The sequence below is a fragment of the Eriocheir sinensis genome, chromosome 7 (genome assembly GCF_024679095.1).
Source record: "Eriocheir sinensis breed Jianghai 21 chromosome 7, ASM2467909v1, whole genome shotgun sequence".
Taxonomy (NCBI): Eukaryota; Metazoa; Arthropoda; class Malacostraca; order Decapoda; family Varunidae; genus Eriocheir; species Eriocheir sinensis.
Window position 1 is genome coordinate 3727374 of NC_066515.1, and position 24438 is coordinate 3751811.

The following is a 24438-nucleotide window of genomic DNA, read 5'->3' on the forward strand; positions in this document are numbered from 1 at the left end:
AGGGTGAAGGCGTACCGATACTTGTGGAGTGTCTATACAAGGGAACAGAAGAGATTAATGATGTGGTGGGTGGTGAGTCAAGCAGTGCTGTGTGGGTCGAGGAAGGTCATTGTAAGGTAGGTGGGACGGGACAGTGCGATAGGGGAAAAGCGGGAGACATTGGAGGAGAAAATGGGGTATACACAACTAGGAAGAAAATTAGGTAGGAGTAAAGGGTCAAGAGTAGAATGAGACAATGAAGAATGCATTTAATGTCTGGGAAAAGGTATGTCGGAGAAAGTTTGAGGTAGCGAAGTGTTGTGTAAGTGCTTAGCTAGTACTCAGGGGGTGCATGAAGACTTTCCGAACAACTACACTCAGGAACTCAAGTCTTTACTTCTGGAGATTTTTACAATGGTGAGTAAGTGAGGCCACAGCCTGCACACCAGGTCACAACTAGTGCTTCTTAGGGCCATTCCACCCCACCCATCCTCCAGGCCAGGACACGCAGGTGGGGATGGTGAGATGACCCGACCACTCGACCCACCTCAGCTCCAGTAAACGACGTTACGATCGGATGGCCATTGAAACGTGAGCACATATTCTTAAACAACTGAGCTTACACATCCGCATTTGTTAATGCTTTCGTAGAGGTTGTGTTAGTATTTCCATCGGTAGTTTTATGAGCCTGGTGATAGTTTGACAGAGCTTCTGTACCATGAACGTGAAAAACACTCATGAGAAACCAACTAATTTCCTTTGTGGACTTTGAAAATAGCGTCTGAAAATATGGGCTCAGGGTCGTCCTGGAATCACAGGAAACGGCCGATATGTCACGGAATTCTCGTCCGTCACAATTTTAGTTTCCCGAGGAATGGATTATAAAGAAGAGAGGTTCATGTGACGCGAATTGAATTGAAGGCCGCGTGTTTGTTTTCCTCTTCAGCGGAGTGACGGGAAAGGTGAATTAGATGAGATGAGTCGGTCATGTAAAACTTCTTTGGGAATGATTCCATGATATATATATGTATATATATATGTATATATATATATGTATATATATATATATATATATGTATATATATATATGTATTTATATATATGTATGTATATATATGTATGTATATATATGTATGTATATATATGTATGTATATATATGTATGTATATATATGTATGTATATATATATGTATATATATGTATGTATATATATGTATGTATGTATGTATGTATATATATATATATATATATATATATATATAGATATATATATATATATATATATATATATATATATATATATATATATATATATATATATATATATGTGTGTGTGTGTGTGTGTGTGTGCGGGAGGGCAGCATGAGCCAATGCAAGATAGCGCCACTATAAACACTCGCCTGCGCCAGAACGGGCTGGGCCGGCCACCAGGTCCCACCGGGAAGAAGCCCACCGGCGCAATAGGCCGCGACGTAAAAAAAAAAAAAAAAAGAGGTTGGATAAATTCATGGATAGTGAGGTAAGGTGGGGTTAAGATAACAGGAGCTGCCTTGTATAGGCCAACCGGCCTCTTGCAGACTCCTTACGTTCTTATTCTCATATATATATATATATATATATATATATATATAGAGAGAGAGAGAGAGAGAGAGAGAGAGAGATATATATATATATATATATATATATATATATATATATATATATATATATATATATATATATATATATATATATATATAGAGAGAGAGAGACAGATCGAGAGCGACAGATAATGGGGCTGTACATTAAACAGCAAGGGCTAAAGCAACCCGTGCTGCATAAAGGCTGGGGGGGGGGCTGGAGCATCACGCGGGACATCTCGTCTCTGCGTGTGGCAAGACTTAGTTTGAGCAGCATACCTTATTACTGTGGCTGGGTGGGATTTTTTTTTTAATATATTCTTTGTTTTTTTTCCCACATTGCTTCACTTTTCAATGCAAACTTCATGGGCTAATATCAGTAATTGATAATTAAGTTTAGAAGTGCATATATATAATGTATTAATATAGGAACTAACTGGGTTATTTCTAAAGGTATATTTTTACCCCAAAAGTTTGTCCGGAATTCCGGACATGCCTGGTGGCAACATAATAATTGGAGCCCTGGTGATCAAAGGTTAAACATACCCATCTCATATGTACAGTGTCATAGACACCTCATCATCATCTTATTTATCCCAGCAGTATTAGCAACACCCAAACAGTCACTTCACATTTCCGCGATGTTACCGACACCCTAAGTAGCCTGTTCTGATTTCTTGTGTTACCACTTCTATCCCTGCCTTGTTCCCAACACTCCAAGCACCTCATTCCCACTAACTCTTCCTCCCTAGTGCGGCCCCTGGTTACGAAGATAGAGGCCCCGCCCAAGTGGCTTCGGGTGGGCCGCGAGTTCGAGATCTTGTGCGTCGTGGCGGGCAGCAGACCACACCCCAACGTGACTTGGACGCTCGGCACGCTCACCAGCCTCACGCCCCTGTCGGCCGAGGTAAGCATGTCCCCCTTCCCCCTAGCCCCCCTACTTGTGCTACCCACACCCCTGCCGGCCGAGGTAAGCACGTCCCCCCTGCCCCCTACCCCCCTGCTTGTCCTGCCCACGCCCCTGTCGGCCGAAGTAAGCATGATCCCCTGCTCCCCTGCTTGTCCTGCCCACGCCCCTGCCAGCCGAGGTAAACTTGCCTCACTTCCTGCTTCGGTACTTGTCTCACGTCCTTGCTAGCTGAGGCAATACTGACCCAACGACCTGCTGCATTCACACCCGCGCTATAGCTGCGGAAGCCTGTCTAACTACACTCCTTCCATCCTGAATCACTTGAGCCTACCTAGATACCCAGTCTGCCTGTTTACCGACCGTCTCGCTTTCCTTACCCACTTCCATAATAGATGACACAAGCCAACATTCCTCTCCAGCGCCTACCTGTCTGTCTGCCTCCCTCCCTCCCTCCCTCGGTGCCTTTCTCCCTGATTGCCTGCCTTGCTATTGTCATTGCCTCTTGTCTGCCTGGTTCATTGTCTTCCTCCCGTGGTTATCTCTCGATTTTCTCATCGTTTTTCTCTCTTTTCTCTGTTCCTTGCTCTTCCTTTTCTTTCATTGCTCTCCTATTTTGTTTTGTTTTGTTTTCTCGCTTATTTCCCCTACTTCTAGCTCTATTCCTTTCCCTCCTTGTCATCCTCGTCTTTCTCTTATTCGTTCCTCCTCCTCTATGTTCCTCTTACTGTTCTCGCTCTTATCTTGTTCTCACTCCTCATTGATATGCATCTCCAGTACTTCACCTTTTTCCTCCTCCTCCTCCTCCTATTGTAGTTTTTCTATACTACATGGTATTCTTCCTTTTCATGCCAGCCTCGGCTGGGGGACTGGTGGGAGGGGAGGAGCCTTCGCCTTTGCTATCCTGTATCTCTGACTCGTAGATTAGAGTAGATGTTAGCAACAACAAACAGCCTAGTTAGGACCAAGAGGTATGTTGCTGTTTGCTTTTCCTTTGTACTCCTTTGTACTCCTCCTCCTCCTCCTCCTCCTCTTCATCTCGAATCATCCGCTATGACACACCGCACATCCCCTCCCCTCCTCATCTCATCAGCATTCCGGGATCGACTTTTGGTGTCGTAAAGGTCGCCTCTTGCTTAAAATACAAATGTTCTGTCTTTCTTTTTCCTCTTATTTCCTCCTTCCCCTCCTCTCGTTTATCCCCTCTTGCAAACTCTTCCTCCTCCTTTTCCTTATCTTACCGTCCCCTCGTTCATCCCCTCTTCCTCCTTCTTCTCCTACTTTATATATCATTCTCCTCCTACTACAAATCAATCCGCCTCCTTCTATGTACTCGATGTGTTCCAGCTCGTTCTCTCGGCTGTCCTTGTCTTCCACCTTTTCTTCCTTCCCCTGCTCTGCCCCCCTTCTTTCTTCTGCTTATCCCCCACCCTCTTTTTTTTTTCTCTTCTCATCTCGTCTTCTTTCTCCCTCTCCTGCGATGATGTCACGAGAAATGCCGACCGAAACACCCTCTTTGTCATTGACGCGGGGACAAATGACGTAAAGACAACCCGTTCTGAGGAACTGCTTGATAAATACCGCCGCATGATCAAGTAGTATAAACGTAAAACGGATGCCAGTAACATCATAATCTCAGGAATCCTCCCGAGGGTCGGTGCCGAATCTGGCTTTTACAGTAAGGCCTTCAGCACAAACAACAGACTTCAGTCCTTTGCTCACAAGAAAACGTCCAGTTCGCTAACTTTTGGAACAGTTTTTACTACGATTCAGACTTGTTCCTTGCTGATGGCATCCACTTAAACCCTGTTGGAGCAGCCCGTTTCGGGAGGCTGCTCTGTGGCCAAGTGGCTCTTCGAAAGCCAAAAAACGTGGAGGCGAGAACACCAGCAGCTCCACCCTAAGGGAGCACTCAACCCGCGAAACCCCCGACTCGAATCACATTAAAGCTTGCTATGTAAACGCTCGTAGCCTACGTAACAAATTTGAAGACTTAGCAGTCCTCGCAGCTACAAATCATTATCACATCATCGGAGTCACAGAATCTTGGATAGACACTTCAAAAAGAGATTTCATTGAGGAATATAGATTACCGGGTTATACCATCTTTAGTCATGAAAGAGAGAACATACATGGTTGAGGCGTTATCTTTTATATCCACAACTCTTTCCATCCTGTATCCGTGAAAACAAATATTATAACCAATGTAGACACGGTCTTCATTGAAATTAAAAATAAATCTCGTAAAATAGTAATTGGACTTATCTACAGACCGCCAAGGCAGACTCTTGATATCGACCACGCATTAAGTGAATTATTAATAGAAACAAGTAGCAGTTGCGAGGCAGTAATTGTTGGGGACTTTAACTTGTCAGTGAAAAAATGGGTGAGCCGTTGAACTGTCATACAGGCTCGACCTGTACACAAATTTACTAGAAAGTAATTTACATCAACACGTTCAAGAACCGACTCGGGAAAATAATATACTTGACCTTATCTTTTCAGCGACAGCTGATCTAGTTAACGAAGTAAATGTTGGTACAATTTTTAGTTCTAGCGACCACCGAACAATCACATTCAGCATCAATATGAAAGAAAGTAAAGTAACTCCTAGTAAAGAAAAGGTGCCTGATTATCAGAGAGCGAATTTCATAAGACTCCGATCAATTCTAAATAATTATGACTGGACTGAAATCTCGGAGGAAACAGATATTGATAAATTTTCGGGGGCCTTCACTACAATATTGAACAATGCCATAAGCATATGCGTACCCTATCGTAACAGACGTTCAGCTTTTAAGAAGAAACCCAAATGGTGGAATGACGAAATTCAAAATAGCCTATCTCTTAAAAAAACGCGTATTCAGTAGATACATATCAAATCAGAGTGAGGCTGATAAACTGGAGTTGGACAGAATTCGCCGCGAAATCAATAAATTAATAAAACGAAGCAAGAGATATCTTGAAGAATATATAGCGGAAACGAGTAAATCTAATCCTAAATATTTTTTTAGCTATGTAAATACTAAAAAAAGGAAGGTAATTTTTTTACTCAGCATTTTTTTCACGAAGCATATTATTTTCTCATTTCCTGTTGCAGTGTAAAAAAAAGTAGGCTATCCTGCATAATGCCTGTGTTTTTGGTACTGCACTTGTGTATAAACCTCCGTGACTGTAAAGCAATACAGATTTTTTTTTTTTTTTTATCGGAAATGTCCATGGAGTGCAACAACGGTTTTCTTTATCCAGCTCGTATTTTCTTCATTTATTTTTCCTCGTCACTCAACTCACACATGAATTTCTCATCGTGTAGTGAGGTGTGAAAGTAATAGGGAACGGAAAACAAAGCCATTGCAGTGCGGGGTTACAGGGATATATTTTGTGCCAGAATTATTTTACCTCACTTTATTCGCATCAAAGCCTGGCGCACCTGTCTGTGTGTGTGTGTGTGTGTGTGTGTGTGTGTGTGTGTGTGTGTCATTTCATTATCCAAAACATATTGAAATATTCACCGCTATATATAACACGTGTGGGAGTCCAAACCTGGCTGTGTGCAAAGGTCAACTGAAATGTTTTACGGAATTAATGTATATAATTATAATGTATAGGTTGGTGATATCTAAACGCGAGAGGAAGCGAGATTTTTTTATTTTTTTTATACATACAAGGACGCGGCTCAAGGGCAACAAAAAGAGTAAAAAAAAAGCCCGCTATTCGCCGCTCCCACAAAAGTAAAAGGTAAAGAGTAGCCAAAAGAGAGGTCAGTTTCGAGTGGAGAGGTGTCGTGATACACTCTTCTTGAAAGAGGTCAAGTCATAGGCAGGAGAAAATACAGACGAAGGAAGACTGTTCCAGAGTTTACCAGTGAAGGGGATTTTTTTTTTTTTTTACAACAAAGGAGGCAGCTCAAGGGCACACACAAAAAGAGAACAATAATAAAAAAAGCCCGCTACTCGCTGCTCCTAAAAAAGAAACAAAAGAGGTGGCCGAAAGCAAGATCAAATACGGGAGGAGAGATGTCCTGATACCCTCCTCTTGAAAGAGTTCAAGTCGTAGGCAGGAGGAAATACAGATGAAGGAAGATTGTTCCAGAGTTTACCAGCGTGAGGGATAAAAGAGGGAAGATGCTGGTTAACTCTTGCATAAGGGGTTTGGACAGTATAGGGATGAGCATGAGTAAAAAGTCGAGTGCAGCGGGGCCGCGGGAGGGGGGGAGGCATGTAGTTAGCAAGTTCAGAAGAGCAGTCAGCGTTGAAATATCGATAGAAGATAGAAAGAGAGGCAACATTGCGGCGGAATTTAAGAGGTAGAAGACTATCAGTATGAGGAGGAGAGCTGATGAGACGAAGAGCCTTAGCCTCCACTCTGTCCAGAAGAGCTGTGTGAGTGGAGCCCCCCCCCCACATGAGATGCATACTCCATACGAGGGCGGACAAGACCCCTGTATATGGACAGCAACTGTGCAGGGGGGAAGAACTGGCGGAGACGGTACAGAACGCCCAGCCTCGAGGAAGCTGATTTAGTAGGAGATGAGATATGAAGTTTCCAGTTGATATTTTGAGTTAAGGATAGACCGAGGATGTTCAGTGTTGAGGAAGGTGATAGCTGGGTGTTGTCAAAGAATAGGGGATAGTTGTTTGGAAGATTGTGTCGAGTGGATAGGTGGAGAAACTGTGTTTTTGAGGCGTTGAAGGACACCAGGTTCCTCTTGCCCCAATCGGAAATAATAGTAAGGTCTGAGGCTAAGCGTTCTGCAGCCTCCAGCCTTGAGTCGTTAAGTTCCTGTAGGGTGGGTCTTCTATTAAGAGAAGTTGAGTAATACAGAGTGGAATCATCGCCGTAGGAATGGATAGGACAGTTCGTTTTGGAAAGAAGATCATCAATGAACAACAGAAAAAGAGTGGGAGAGAGGACAGAACCCTGTGGGACACCACTGTTAATAGATTTAGGGGAAGAACAGTGACCGTCTACCACGGCAGAAACAGAACGGTCAGAAAGGAAACTGGAGATAAAGGTACAGAGAGAAGGATAGAAACCGTAGGAAGGTAGTTTGGAAAGCAAAAATTTGTGCCAGACCCTATCAAAAGCTTTTGAAATGTCCAGCGCAATAGCAAAGGTTTCACCGAAACGGCTAAGAGAGGATGACCAAGAGTCAGTTAAGAAGGCTAGGAGATCACCAGTAGAACGCCCCTTGTGGAACCCATACTGGCGATCAGATAGAAGGTCAGAAGTGGAAAGGTGCTTTTGAATCTTCCGGTTAAAGATTGATTCAAAAGCTTTAGATAGACAAGAAAGTAAAGCTATAGGACGGTAGTTTGAGGGATTGGAGCGGTCACCCTTCTGAGGCACAGGCTGTATGAAGGCATACTTCCAGCAAGAAGGAAAGGTAGATGTTGACAGGCAGAGGCGAAAGAGTTTGACCAGGCAGGGTGACAGCACGGAGGCACAGTTTTTAAGGACAATAGGAGGCACTCCACCAGGTCCATAAGCCTTCTGATGATTGAGGCCAGAGAGGGCATAACACAAAGAAACACAAAGGAAGAACAAACAACAGCAGACCTGCTGGTCCTTACGAGGTTGTTTGTGACAAACTACACTAACTGTCTAATCAAAGGTGGAAGATGAAGGACAGCAAAGGCGAAGGCTCCTCCCCACCCCCCCCCATCCCTCCAGCCAAAGATGGCAGGAAAGGAAAAAGAACCATGCAGCATGGAAAAACTGCATGGAATTTATGTAGGAAAGAGGAAAGAACTACCATTACTGCTACCACTACCCGGGCGATAAAAGCGGACAAGGACACCAGTATTCGAAAGAACTTAACGTTATTACGACAATGAGTAATATCTTAGTTGCTGGTTGGATTCAAAACACTTGTCTAATCTATTCTTGAAGGCCGTAACTGTTGTACTATCAACGACATCACAAGGTAGAGAGTTCCAAACATTAACAACTCGATTGAAGAAGAAGTGTTTAGCTTCGTGCGACGAGAATCTTTTACCACTTATCTTCAAATTGTGATTTCTTCTTGTTCTATTTGATCGATCAATTGTAAAGTAATCTTCCGCATTAATATCACTGAATCCTTTGAACATTTTAAACACTTCTATTAAATCGCCTCGCATTCTTCGTTTTGATAGGCTGAATAAATTTACTTCCTTAAGCCTTTGTTCATATGACAAATTTCTCAACTTAGGAATCATCTTTGTTACTCTTCGTTGAACCCGTTCTAACTTTTCTATGTCTTTTCTGTAGTAGGGAGACCAAAACTGTACACAGTACTCTAGACGGGGTCGAACCAACGAATTATACAGTTTTAATATTACTTTTTCCGATTTATTATTAAAGACTCGTCCGATGAAGCCAACCAATTTGTTTGCAGTTTTAACTACCTCTGAACAATGCTAACCGGGCTTTAAATCGCTTGATATAGTGATTCCAAGATCCTTTTCTTTACTTACTGCAGAAAGTTGTTGGCCATTCATTACGTATCGAACGCGATTGTTATTTTTTCCGATGTGCAACACTTTACATTTTTCAACGTTAAATTTCATTTGCCATTGATTGGCCCAACGTGCAAGTCGATCTATATCTGATTGTAAAGCTTCTTCGTCGAGAGTCGCAGTTACATTACTAGCAATTTTTGTGTCATCAGCAAATTTTGATACTTTGCAAGTGAGCCCATCATCGATATCATTAACATAAATTAAGAAGAGCATGGGGCCAAGCACTGATCCATGAGGTACGCCGCTTTTGACATCGAGCCAGTTAGATGTAACACCGTTTAGAACTACTCTCTGTTTCCGCTCAGAGAGCCAGTCCGCAAGCCAATTGTGAATGTTACCCTAGATACCGTGCGCCAGTAGTTTGCTGAGCAATCGTTGGTAGGGGACCTTATCAAATACCTTTTGAAAATCCAGATATATGATATCTACTGATCTGATTTCATCGAACACCTCAAAAATATAGTGAAAAAAATCAAGTAAGTTAGTCAAACACGAACGTTTACTAAGGAAGCCATGTTGCGAATTATTTATTATATTATTTTCTTCGAAGAATTTCACCATATTGTCGCGAATGATAGTCTCCATTAACTTACAAACAATAGATGTCAGGCTAATTGGTCGATAGTTTCCTGGATGAGACTTGTCCCCCTTTTTGAAAATTGGTGTGACATTTGCAAGTTTCCAATCCGACGGAACTTTTCCAGCTGTTAAAGATTTATTGAATATGATGGAGAGCGGTTTACAAATCTGATGTTTGATTTCTTTTAAGACCCTAGGGGTAATTTTGTCTGGACCAGGAGCTTTGCTTACTTTAATCTTTTCAAGTGTGCGTAAAATGTCACTTTCTACGATGAGCACGCCACTTAACATCTTTTCGGTCCTTCTAACCTCCGGCGGTTGAGGTGATAAACAATCTTCGTCGGTAAATACGGATGCGAAAAAGTTATTTAGGATTGTAGCCATTTCATTTTCATCGTTCGTGTGGTTACCATTTTCATTAGCAAGTGGTCCGATACCACAAGTGAGTGACTTTTTATTATTTACATAGCTGAAAAATTCTTTAGGATTAGATTTATTTGTTTCCGCTATATATTCTTCAAGATTTTTCTTGATTCGTTTTATTAATTTCTTGGTTTCGCGGCGAATTCTGTCCAATTCTAGTTTGTCAGCCTAGCTCTGAGTTGATATGTATCTACTGTATACGCATTTTTTTAAGAGATAGGCTATTTTGAATTTCGTTATTCCACCATTTGGGTTTCTTCTTAGAAGCTGAACGTCTGTTACGATAGGGTACACATATGCTTATGGCATTGTTCAATATTGTGGTGAAGGCCCCCCAAGATTTATCAATATCTGTTTCCGCCGTGATTTCAGTCAAGTCAGAATTATTTAGAATTGATCGGAGTCCTACGGAATTCGCTCTCTGATAATCAGGCACCTTTTCTTTACTAGGAGTTACTTTACTTTCTTTCATATTGATGCTGAATGAGATTGTTCGGTGATCGCTAGAACTAAAAATTGGACCAACATTTACTTTGTTAACTAGATCAGCTGTCGTTGAAAAGATTAGGTCAAGTATATTATTTTCCCGAGTCGGTTCTTGAACGTGTTGATGCAAATCACTTTCTAGTAAATTTGTGTACAGGTCGAGCCCTGTATGACAGTTCAACGGTTCACCCCATCTTTTCACTGGCAAGTTAAAGTCCCCAACAATTACTGCCTCGCAACTGCTACTTGTTTCTAATAATAATTCACTTAATGCGTGGTCGATATCAAAAGTCTGCCTTGGCGGTCTGTAGATAAGTCCAATTACTATTTTACGAGATTTATTTTTAATTTCAATGAAGACCGTGTCTACATTGGTTATAATATCTGTTTTCACGGATACTGGATGGAGAGAGTTGTGGATATAAAAGATAACGCCTCCACCCTGTCTGTTCTCTGTTTCATGGCTAAAAATGGTATAACCCGGTAATCTATATTCCGCAATGCAATCTCTATTTGAAGTGTCTTTCCAAGATTCTGTGACTCCGATGATGTGATAATGATTTGTAGCTGCGAAGACTTCTAAGTCTTTAAATTTGTTACGTAGGCTACGAGCGTTTACATAGCAAGCTTTAATGTGATTCGAGTCGGGAGTTTTGCGGGTTGAGTGCACCCTTACGGTGGAGCTGCTGGTGTTCTCGCCTCCGCGTTTTTTGGCTTTCGAAGAGCCACTTGGTCACAAAGCAGCCTCCCGAAACGGGCTGCTCCAACAGGGTTTAAGTGAATGCCATCAGGAAGGAACAAGTCTGAATCGTAGTAAAAATTGTTCCACAAGTTAGCGAACTGGACGTTTTCTTGTGAGCAAAGGGACTGAAGTCTGTTGTTTGTGCTGAAGGCCTTATTGTAAAAGCTAGATTCGGCACCGACCCTCGGGAGGATTCCTGAGATTATGATGTTACTGGCATCCGTTTTACGTTTATACTGCTTGATCATGCGGCGGTATTTCTCAAGCAGTTCCTCAGAAAGGGTTGTCTTTACGTCATTTGTCCCCGCGTGAATGACAAAGAGGGCGTTTCGGTCGGCATTTCTCGTGACATCATCGCACGCTGCGGTGATGTCATCCAGTCTGGCACCTGGATAGCAGTAACGTTTTCTGCGGCCGTTTGATGAACGACCACAGAACTCAACCAGCTGGCCACGCACCATGGAGTCCCCAACTAGGCGAGTCTCGAACTCATCCTCCATGGTGTCTGCCAGCACCTGGAACCTACCCTGGTATTGAAGGTAGTGGGGGTCAGTAAATCCTTGGTTGCCTGCTTCGGTTTGGCTCCATTCCTTACAGGTTGGAACCCGACATCCTGTAAAGCAGGAAGAGAAGCGTTAAGTGGGGCAGGCTGGAAGTTGTCCTGTGAGGCAGGCTGGGAGTTAGCCTGTGAAGCAGGCTGGGGGTTAGCCTGTGAGGCAGGCTGGGGGTCAGCCTGTGAGGCAGGCTGGCGGTTGTTCTGTGAGGCAGGCCGGGGGTTAGCCTGTGAGGCAGGCTGGGGGTTAGCCTGTGAGGCAGGCTGGGGGTTAGCCTGTGAGGCAGGCTGGGAGTCAACCTGTGAGGCAGGTAACACGTCCTCCCGTGAAGCAGGAGGGTCGTCTGGAGAGGGCACAGTCTCGGTGGAGGGCCTCTCCACCATCGATGGTGGAGTCACTGCCACATTAGTTAAAACATGTTCCTGAAGGGCATAGAAAACATCATTTTGAAGAATCTTTATAACAGGCATAAAGGAGTCAGAGGGGGGATGAGTAGGAGGAATATGCCCAGAATCGTCCAGAGTGGAGTTTTTAGAAAAAGTTTGAGAGAAGAGTTCAGCCTTAGAGATAGATGAGACGGCAGTGTTGCCGTCAGGACTGAGGAGTGGAGGGAAAGATGAAGAAGTGAAGTTGGAGGAGATGTTTTTGGCTAGATGCCAGAAGTCACGGGAAGAGTTAGAGAAAGCAAGGTTTTGGCATTTTCTATTAATGAAAGAATTTTTGGTGGGTCGGAGAATATATTTGGCACGATTTCGGGCAGAAATGTAAAGTTCATAATTAGCATTAGTTTGAAGGCTCTGGTACCTTTTGTGAGCTGCCTCTCTATCATTGACAGCACGAGAACAAAGAAAGAATGAAGATGCTGGTTAACTCTTGCATAAGGGGTTAGGACAGTATAGAGATGAGTATGAGTAGAAAGCCGTGTGCAGCGGGGCCGCGGGAAGGGGGGAGGCATGCAGTTAGCAAGTTAAGAAGAGCAGTCATCATGAAAATATCGATAGAAGATAGAAAGAGAAGCAACATGGCGGCGGAATTTAAGAGGTAAAAGCCTGTCAGTAAGAGGAGGAGAGCTGATGAGACTAAGAGCCTAACACCACTCTGTCCAGAAAAACTGTATGAGTGGAGCCCCCCCCACACGTGAGATGCATACTCCATACGAGTGCGGGGAAGAAGAACTGGCGAAGACAATACAGAACGCCCAACCTCGAGGAAACTGATTTAGTAAGAGAGGAGATGCGAAGTTACCAGGTGAGATTTTGAGCTAAGGATAGACCGAGCGTATTGAGTGTTGAAGAAGATGACAGCTGGGTGTTGTCGAAGAATGGGGGATAGGTGTTTGGAACATTGTGTCGAGTTGATAGGTGGAGAAACTGGGTTTTTGAGGCATTGAAGGACCCAAGGTTCCTTTTACCCAAATCGGAAATGATAGCAAGGTCTGAGGTTAAGCGTTCTGCAGCCTCCAGTCTGGAGTCTTGTAACTCCGGTTGAGAGGGTCTTCTGCTGAAAGAAGTTGAATAATGCAGAGTGGAGTCATCAGAGTATGAGTGGATAGGATAAAGGAGTCAGAGAGGGGATGAGTAGGATCAGTAAACCCTTCACTATGGACCGGGCGCTTGCCCCAGCCCTGTCATTAAGCCGCGAATTTTGGAAAATCAACCGCTTTGGTGCGAATCGCCATAACTCCCCTATATATGGGGCTACAGATTTTGGTATAAATCGACGACAAAATGAAGGGACTATATTTTTAATAAGCGACAGGGCTCAAAAAACGACTCAAAAGGGTAAGAAAATGAATAAATTTGGAAAAAAAACAACTCTGAAAAAAACAGTTTTTGAGATTCCAATCTTGAAACTCACTAATGTTTTGAAAATTTAAAAAAAAACGTATTTAACAAGTAGGTTAGCCTTACTAATATGCTTTCCAATATGATGCATAACATTTCCCTATTCCCAGTAGTTTCGTCGCCAGAGCTCAAAACGTAAACCCTTTTGAAAGCTATTTTGACGAACTCCAGACACTTTGCCGTTTTTGTATAGTGTGGCATTGCTATTGCCTCTAGAAAGCTGTACTTTGGCGTGTAGCCCTTCTTGGCAATGTAGTGTGACCATCTGGATGGAAGTTTCGATAGCTCGATTCTATGTTTGTCATCGAGCCGTCATAAAATAGCCTCTTTTTCTTCTCTTTTGGCGCGATTTTGACACGTCCTTGTTTTTTGCTCATAACTGTTTTTATTTATTAATTGCTTTCCAACATTTTTTTCTGATTATTAATCTGTATTAATGGAGCTTTCATTTGCCACCAAGCACGCCTTCCTAGCTTCAGTAGTTTTTGCTCGAGCTTGACCAGAAGTCGCGACGAAAATTCGTCGAATGTGACTAATTTCACGAGCCGCGACGAAAAACCTTCCTGAAGCCACAAAATTTATTATATCTGCATAGAAACTCGTATATGAACACTTTAATACAGATTGATAATCAGAAAAAAATATTGGAAAGCACTAAATAAAAAAAAAGTTATAAGCAAAAAACTAGGACGTGTCCAAATCGCGGCAAAAGGGCCGAAAAACAGGCTATTTTGAGACGGCTCGACGACAAACTTGGAATCGATCTATCAAAACGTCCTTCGAGGTGGTCAAACTACATTGCTAAGAGGGGCCACATGCCAAAGTACAGCCTTCGAGAGACAATAGCAATGCCACACCAGACAAAAACGGCAAAGTGTCTGGAGTTCGTCAAAATTGTTCTCAAAAGGGTTTACGTTTTGAGCTCTAGCGACGAAACTACTGTAGGTAGGGAAATGTTATTCATCATATTAAAAAGCACATTGGTAGGGCTAAACTATTTGTTAAATACGTTTTTTTTTTTTTGTCTTTTTTTGCAAATTTATTCGATTTTTTACCCTTTCGAGTCGGTTTTTGAGCCAAATCGCTTATTAAATAATATAGCCCATTCATTTTGCCGTCGATTGATATTAAAAACATTTATGTAGCCCCATCAATAAAGGAGTTATGGCGATTCCCACCAAAGCGGTCGATTTTCCAAAATTCGCGGCGCAATGACAAGGGCGCCGCAAAATCAAGAGTCCGCCGTCCATTACTTGAGATGTCGCTGGTAGGAGGACTATGCCCAGAATCGTCAAGTGGAGTTGTTTCAGAAAGTTTGAGAGAAGAGTTCTGTCTTAGAGATAGATGAGACGGCGGCGCTGCCGTCAGGACTAAGGAGAGGAGGGAAAGATGAAGAAGTGAAATTGGAGGAGATATATTTGGCTAGGTGCCAGAAGTCACGGGAATAATTAGAAAAAAAAGCAAGGTTTTTCATTTTTTCTTTATGAAAGATGTTGTGGTGGGTCGAAGAATAGATTTGGCACGATTCCGATGCATTGAAGGACACAAGGTTCCTTTTACCCCAGTCGGAAATAATAGCAAGGTCTGAGGTTAAGCGTTCTGCAGCCTCCAGTCTGGAATCTTGTAATTCCTGTTGAGAGGGTCTTCTGTTGAAAGAAGTTGAATAATGCAGAGTGGAGTGGAGAGTGGAGCTACCTCTATCTTTGACAGCACGATAACAAGCATGATTAAACCAAGGCTTTTTAGCATGAGGAGTAGAGAAAGTACGTGGAATGTATGCCTCCATTCACCTCATTCAATCACCTCTTTAATGCGCTGGGCACACACAGAGGGATCTCTATCCTGGAAGCAGTAGTCATTCCACGGGAAATCCGAGCTGAAGCAAAATGCCAGAAGCATCGCCTCTACGGTGGGTCCAGAGGATCCACAGGAGCGATAGGACAGGATACAGAAATAAGGTTGTGATCGGAGGAGCCTAACTGAGAGGACATTTTGACAGAGTAAGCAGAAGGGTTCGAGATAAGAAAGAGTATGTATGTATGTTGGGCTGGTCTCCAAGGCGGTCAGGAAAACGTGTAGGGTGTTGAACCAACAGATCTAGGTCGTTGAGGAGAGAGTGTCAAGAGAGATACATAAAAAAAAGAGGGAGGGAGGGAGCGACAGTGAGGTCGATGGGATGGGAGAGGAGGAGAGGGGAATGGAGGGAGACATTGAAGGAGAAATCAGGTCAGGGGCGTAGCCAGGATTTCAGTTAGGGGGAGGCACAAACTTTACCAGTCTGTCTCAATACTGATAAGGATTTACACCAGTGGTTCTTAACCTTTTTCATCATATCACCCCTTGAGACTTTCCAGGGTATTGCCGTGACCCCTATATTAAATTTTGTATTGGTGACCTTTGCGTAAAGGTAAGGTAAAACAAAACTATATGAAGATCCTGCTATATAGAAAATATTACAAATAAGAGATCCCTACAAGTGATCCCCTACGAGTGCTATTTCAAAATCCATGGAACTAATGCACATGAAATAAAACCTACTTATTCAATCAGTGGGAGGACTGACGTCATCGTTTTGTAGCCATAAGTACATCAAAGCGAGGAGCAGTGCTCAACAGGAAACACCTCATGTCGCTGTCAGTCATAAGTCTACTGCGTGCCTTCGTTTTCAGTGCCACCATTGATGAGAATCCAGCCTTGTAGCGATAGGTCGAGGTCCAGTATGGTCAGTGCACGCACCGAAAGAAGAGGATAGTCGTCATTCAATGTCGCCCAAAATGTCGGAAGCTCTTGTTAAAAAAAATCGACTTTCAACTGAGTATCCTCACGAATTTGAAGAAATTCTACCGTCGCAGCAACATCAGTATCACAGATGGCACTGTCCTTCACTGAGAAGGGTCTGGATATCCACGCATCAGTACAGCGGTCATCCAGTCCTGGAAAGTAACTTTCGATGGCGTCATTCACTGCCAGAAAATGAGCTGAGATCTCCTCACGGAAACTGCATTCAGCTTCTGCGATATAATCTAGGATAGTTGTCATATGAAGGAAGACAGTTGTGTCACTGTCCTGAGCTCTTTTCATGTAAAGTTGAATCTTACACTTGAATACTGCCACTTTGTCACGAACTGTGTGCAGCATTGCAAGGTTTCCTTGGAGTGAAATATTCAGGGAATTCACTTCACAGAAGAAATCAGCCAAGTAGGCAACCTTTGTTACGAAACAGTCATCATGCATCATTTCGTGAAGAAGATTTTCTTTTGAGGTACGACCTTCTGGCAACAGCATTGTTATTTCCTTTCGAAGTTGCAGCACGTAATTCAGAACTTTGCCACGTGAGAGCCAACGTACCTCCGTGTGAAACAGGAAAACAGAGAAGTCAGAGCCCATTTCTTCACAAAGCACTTTAAAAATCCTTGAAGTTGTTGCACTCCCTCAGATATGGTTCACAATCTTCACAACGTCTGTGAGCACTTTTTGAAGTCCAGGTGGGATAGTCCTTCATTGCCAAAGCATAAAGATGAATCATGCAATGAGTGAAGGAGACATGCGGAGCGACATTCTTCACGAATCATGGAAGGAGCCCCATCTGTACACAGACCGACAAGTGCTTCCCAACTCAGCCCATGTTTAATAAGGAGAAAGGCTTCTAGGATATTGAAAATATCTTCTCCACGAGTTGTTGTGGCCACTGGCTCAGAGTACAAGTACTCATCCTTCATACCTTCCTTGTCAAGGTAGCGAACATAAACAATAAGTTGGGAACATGAGGCAACATCTATCGACTCATCGAGTTGCAAGGAATAAACAGGACTACTCTTCACACCACTCACCACTTGCAGGAGAATATCCTCACTCATGTCCGAGATCCTACTTTTGACTGTATCATTCAAAAGGGAAATTGCCCTCAACTTGTGTGCCTGCTGTTCTACATGAATCGCCTTCGTTGTTTCCAGAATGCAAGGCTTAATCAGATTTTCACCAATGGTATGAGGCTTCTTGGTCTGCGCAATTTTTTAGAGCAATTCTGTATGAAGCCTCCAGCGCGCTGCTTTGTTCTGACGAGCGAACTGACCAGTGGAATCGATGCAACTGGCTTTCAGAGTAGCTTCTTTTCGCTTGAAGTAGTCCAAGCTTTTGTCCACCAGTTGGCTATGGTAAGACTCAAAATGAACCTTCAGTTTGCTTACTCATCCGCGCGACGACCTCCCTCCCGAAGATTCCCCACGACCCACAGGTTCCCCACCCCCAATAAGAACTACACTATCTACACTATTTGGGCGGTCACAGCCATGCACAGCATGTCATTCTCGAGAACTTCAATCAAACCCACAAAAAAGGAGTTACTGAAGGGAGGGGGGGGACATGCCCCCTGTGCATTGCCCCCTGGCTACGCCCCTGAATCAGGTATACACAACTAGGAAGAAAATGAGGGAGGGGACAAGACTTATGGCTACATGAGGATGAAATATGTGTGTAATAATGTAATTAGAAGGGAAAGAGGAAGAGAATGCAAGATAGAATATGAGAAGAATAAAATTAAGAATGAGGAGATAAAGGGAGAAATGATCAAACGGAAGATCAGAAAATCGAAAAAACTAAAACGAAGCAAGCAAAGAGATAGAGGAAGGAAAAGGCTGCTGACAGAAAAGGAACGAACAAGTTTAGGAAATTTTAGAGACAACGATCAAAAATGAGGAAGAGAGAGAAAAATCAAGAAGGCAAAAGAGAAAAAAAAGATTAAAAAAAAAAAAAAAAATAGGAAAATTAGAAAGATAATTAGAACGAGAAGGAGAGAAAATTTTACAAAAGAAACCAGACCCGCCAACCCCATGATCCAGAGACTGTCCTATCTGTCCTTAACTATAGTGAATCTACACAATCAGATTTTTCTCAAAACGTGCTTTTTCTACTCTAGTTAAGTTACAGTCAACTTGTATCGTCACGAGTGTTGTATTTGAAGGAGACAAATCGTGTTGGACCTTGTTGGTGAACTCCTTTCTAACGTTGGTGAAGATAAATTTGGAATGAAGAAAATTTTTACGTCTGAATTTACTTGTTTTTGAGAGTATTTTTATTCCATAAAGTGTCATCTGCAAAGTGATTATATGTCTAAATTTTGTTCTGTCTACATTCGTGAAATTTTAGCAATTTCAATTTTTAAGAACGAATTTCAAGAAAGGCGAGGTTTCTCTTCAAGAGAGAATATGAGGATGGAAAAGCTTTCTTCGTAGGATTTATTTGTATTGGTGCGCGCAGGGGATCATTTTGAACGCCTTTCGCTTGTGTACTTCTAATTTCAAGTGAGACTCAGTGGGGTGAGCTTCAAATATTGTAGAGCGTCTTTTCACTGCCAGGCGACTAAATTTTTTCTTTGAAGTATTACATCTTTTTCTTGAATAAAAAGTTTCTTTAATGAAATTATTTGCCATCGATGCTGACAGGTCCTTAACGCATCGAACGCTTGTGAGATTAACGCCGCGCATTTCGTATTCGAACTTCTTAATTCTTGTTCCAACTTGAAGGACCTGGCACTTGTCTACGTTAAAGGGCATCTCCCATCTATCTGACCAGGCTGAAATTTTGTGTAAATCCTCTTGGAGGCTTTGCCTGTCTTCGTCAGTGAGAACAGAGTTACCAAACTTTGTGTCGTCTGCAAATTTACTAATGCGATTATTGAGTCCAACATCCACGTCGTTGATGTAAATAATGAAAAGCACTGGGCCAAGAACCGAGCCCTGAGGGACGCCACTAGTGACCGGCGCCCACTCTGAGTTAAATCCGTCAATCACCACTCTTTGTCGTCTGTTGCTCAACCAATTCGCGATCCATTGGTTTACTTGACCGTCAATACCTATTTGCTTTAATTTATAAAGTAATTTATGATGTGGGACTTTATCAAACGCTTCCTGGAAATCAAGATAGACTACGTCCAATGATTTCGTTACGTCATAAACTGAGAAGAGGTCGTTATAAAAGGTCAATAGGTTTGATAGGCAGGATCTTTTGTTACGGAAGCCATGTTGTGAATCCCCAAGTAATGAGTGGCTTTCGAGGTAACTCACAATTTTGTCTCTAATTATGCTCTCAAGTAGCTTACTTACAATTGAAGTTAGACTAATGGGTCGATAGTTACCTGGTATTTTTTTGTCTCCTTTCTTAAAAATCGGTGTCACGTTAGCCTTTTTCCAATTCGAAGGGAAGATGCCTTGTCGCAAGGACATATTGAATACGATTGTGAGGGAAGAGAGTATTTCGCTCTTTGTTTCTTTAAGCAGTATAGGATATACTTTATCGGGTCCGGGACTTTTATTTGTTTTAAGTGAATGGAGAGCTTTAAGGACTTCATCGGTTGTTATTTCAAAATTAGGCAATGCATGCTCGAGATTTACATTAGTACTGGTGTTGGTGGTAGTGGGAGGAAGACTGTTACTATTAAACACCGAGGAAAAGTAATTGTTTAAGATATTTGCAATGTGTTGGCTGTCAGTTACAAGTGCACCGTCGCTGTTTATTAAAGGTCCAATTCCACTTCTGATCGCCTTTCTGTTGTTTATGTAACTGAAGAAAGATTTCGGATTATTTTTACAGTTGGCTGCAATATTTTCTTCATATCTACGCTTTGCCTGACATACTAATCTTTTTACTCGTCGCCTGGCATCATTATAAAGTCTAATGTTTTCGGGCGTGCTTTGTTCTTTCTTTAACCTGTAAGACAAATTTATCTCCTTGACTGAGTGTTTAATTTCGCTATTAAACCAAGGTGGGCTTTTATTAGTGTTATTTCGCTTCTCGCACAAGGGGACGAATGTGTTCTGCTGAGTGAGTAAATGATTTTTAAAGCTTAGCCAGGCTTCCTCTACATTGCCGTCATCTGATAGTTGTATTTCTGTTAGTTTTTGTCGGATTTCTACGAAGTTAGCTCTTTTGAAATTGGGCACCTCTACTTTATTTTCAGTCACTGATGTTTGAGCTGTAATGTCGACGCGCACTAATTTATGATCGCAAGAACCGAGGTGTTCTCCTACCGTGACATTACTGACTAGGTTATCTTGGGTCGTTATAACAAGGTCGAGTATGTTATTTTGTCGAGTTGGTTCAGAAACCATTTGGCTTAGATAATTTTCTTCAAAAAATTCGATCATTCTATGTGACTCGCCTTCTGTACCTGACAGTGTCGCCCAGTCGATATGGGGGAGGTTAAAGTCTCCCAATATCAGTGAGTCGCGGTCATCAAGTGAGTGCCTTAAAACGCTGTACATTTCGAGGTCGTCATCGAGTGATTGCCCGGGAGGCCTGTAGGTGACAGATATATTTAAATTGACTTTTGCAATGTTTACTCGCACCCACAAATGTTCAACGTTACTGTCTCTTGGTGTTTTGTCAGTGGGTTGCAAATAGCTTTTGACAAAAAGAGAGAGAGAGAGAGAGAGAGAGAGAGAGAGAGAGAGAGAGAGAGAGAGAGAGAGAGAGAACATAAGAACGTAAGGAGTCTGCAAGAGACCGGCTAGCCTACACAAGGCAGCTCCCGTACACTCAACCCCACCTTACCTCACCTTCCATGGCTTTATCTAATCTCTTACTGAATGTATCTATGGTATTGGCACCCACAACATGGCCCCCAAGCCTGTTCCATTCGTCCACCACTCTATTGGTGAACCAATTCTTGCCTATGTCTTTGTTAAATCTGAATTTGTGTAACTTAAAACCATTGCTACGCGTCCTACCTGGCTCTTTCACTATCAAAATCTTATTGACATCCCCTTTATTAAATTCCTTCATCCATTTCTAGACCTCGCAACCTTCGCCTTTCTAGCGAGTGTAGATTTAACTGCTTCAGCCTGTCTTCATAAGGCAAGTTTCTCACCCCCTGAATCATCTTTGTCATCCTCCTCTGTACAGATTCTAACATCTTGATATCCATTCTATAGTAGGGGGACCAGAACTGAACTGCATAATCGAGATGAGGTCTAACTAGTGCTAAGTAAAGTTTGAGGATGACTTCAGCGCTCCTATTGCTTACGCTCCTTGAGATGAAACCAAGTACTCTGTTTGCCCGATTTTTTGCCTGAATGCATTGAGCCCTAGGACGGAGGTCAGCGCTCACTAGGATTCCTAAGTCTCTCTCACGCCCATACCTACTTAGAGGAGCGCCATTTAAGGAGTAATTGTGTGAGGGGTTATTCCTACCTACACTCAGAATGCTACATTTCCCGACATTGAATTCCATCTGCCACTTCCCCGCCCATTCATATAGTCTGTCAAGCTCATCCTGGAGAACGCTAGCGTCCCTGTCTGATTGGATTACTCTACCGATCTTGGTATCATCTGCGAACTTGCTGACATCACTACTAATTCCTGTGTCCAAGTCATTGATGTAAATAATAAAGAGCAGAGGACCCAGCACCGACCCTTGTGGGACGCCACTCGCAACACTGTCCCATTCAGATTTTTTACCATTGATTTGCACTCTCTGCCTCCTACCACTAAGCCACGCCCTGATCCAGTTCAAAACTTTCCCATCTATGCCGTGAGTCTGTAATTTTAGTAATAGCCGGTGATGGGGAACTTTGTCGAACGCTTTATTGAAATCTAGATACAATATGTCATAGTTTTCATATCGGTGAACTGCCTCGATTACTTTAGTGTAGAAGGACAACAGGTTAGTAAGACAAGACCTACCCTTTGTGAATCCATGCTGTGAATCATGAATTAAACTATGCTTTTCTAGATGGTCCCGAATGCTCCAGGCTATAATTGACTCCAACATCTTTCCTACAACTGATGTTAAGCTAATTGGGCGATAATTTGAGGTGGCTGACTTGTCTCCCTTTTTGAAAATCGGCGTCACATTAGCTACTTTCCATTGATTGGGCACATACCCAGAATTTACCAACGTCTTAAAGATATCGGTAAGCGGGCCACTGAGGACCTCCTTGCACTCTTTCAGCACCCTTGGGAATACTTCGTCTGGGCCCGGCGATTTGTTTTTCTTCAACCTACTAATCTCATCCTGGACTACTTGCCTAGTGATGATCACATCCCTCAACTTGTCGTTCCCTTCGCCCTCATATACCTGAACTCTCTCCGGAATGGAGAGTTGACGAAATAGAAGATTTCAAAGAACAAAAGGAATATATCAAGATGGGATGATGAAGGGAAGTAAATTAATATTGACTTAATGTCTGACTACAATATAGATAACTTTATATTTTTCAATAAAGACCGACTTAATTGTAGAGGTGGAGGAGTGGCTCTTTGCATCAAAAGTAGCTTACGGCCCTTTGATAAAACACCAAAGGCCAGTAATGTAGAACACGTGAGCGTGAGTACAAATACCGATCAATTTAAAATCAACATATCCGTCACTTATAGGCCTCCAGGCCAATCACGCGAGGATGATGAAATAATGTATAGCGTTTTGCAAAGAACACTCCGAAACAATGATGCATTGATTTTGGGCGATTTTAATCTTCAGCAAATAGACTGGCAAACACTCGCGAGATCCAAGGGGGATTTGCACAGGATGCTAGACCTCGTTGAAAATAACTGCCTCAGCAAAATGGTTAGTAAACCAACGCGCGATAATAATATTCTTGATCTTGTATTAGTAACCCAAGAGAACATAGTTGACAATGTTAGCGTTGGCGAACACCTCGGACCATGCGATCATAGACTGGTACGTCTCGACATAAGAGCTCAAACAAGGATTGCAGAGAATAAAGTATTGGTTCCCAATTTTTAAACAGCGGATTTTGAAAGAATAAGACAGTCATTAACGAACTTTCAATTAGTATCCAACATCGACGTCGAAGAATCTTGGCAAGACTTTAAAGCTTGATTACTAACTGAACAAAATAAATCCGTGCAATCTTGTGAAAAGCGCCGAAAAGCTAAAAATCCTCCGTGGTTTAATAATGAAATCAAACTTGCTCTCCAAAAGAGGAACTTTTTATATAGGCAAAAGAAAACCGATAACTGTACCGAAAATAGTACACGGTACTACGAAGCAAGACGACATGTCAAAAGTTCAATCAAACAGGCGAAACGGAGGTACGAAGTAAATATTGCGGTAAATTGCAAGTCAAATCCTAAAAGTTTTTTTTAGGTATGTAAACAACAAAAAAGAGATTCGAAGTGGGATTGGCCCATTAACTGATAATTCGTGCAATATCGTGACAGACAGCCAACGCATAGCGAACACGTAAAATTCTTATTTCGCCACGGTTTTTAATAGTAATTCGATACTGTTGCTGTTCCTAACACTATTGAAAATCCCAGTCATTCCCTCCCTTACTTTGAAATCAATACAGATGAGGTTCTCAAAGCGCTGCAGTCACTTAAAACTAACAAAAGTCTAGGACCCGATAAAATATATCCAAAATTACTTAAAGAAATATCAAGAGAGATACTCAGCCCTTTAACAATGATGTTTAATATGTCTTTACATAATGGTATCGTTCCTAGTGATTGGAAAATGGCTAACGTAACACCCATTTTCAAAAAAGGCGACCGAAAATTACCGGATAATTACAGGCCAATCAGGTTAACTTCAATTATTGGTAAATTATTTGAGACAATTATTCGAGATAAAGTAGTTACCTACCTAGAGTGTAATTCGCTAATCCAGAACTCGCAACATGGTTTCCGTAATAACATATCTTGTTTGTTGAATCTATTGACGTTTAACGAGTTTTTTTCAGTATATGATGTTTCTAAATCACTTGATATTATTTATTTAGACTTCCAGAAGGCGTTTGATAAAGTTCCACACTACAAGTTGCTTCATAAAATCAAGGAAATAG

The 24438-nt window shown here is 42.2% G+C and overlaps 1 protein-coding gene across 1 annotated transcript in view; it reads left to right on the top strand.

Moving 5' to 3' along the window:
- Positions 1–24438, top strand: part of LOC126992516 (nephrin-like) — a 142017-nt gene that overhangs the window by 32220 nt on the left and 85359 nt on the right. The window contains exon 5 of the mRNA XM_050851270.1: positions 2351–2505. Coding sequence (XP_050707227.1) covers positions 2351–2505 — 155 coding nt within the window. The remainder of the gene's footprint in view (positions 1–2350; positions 2506–24438) is intronic.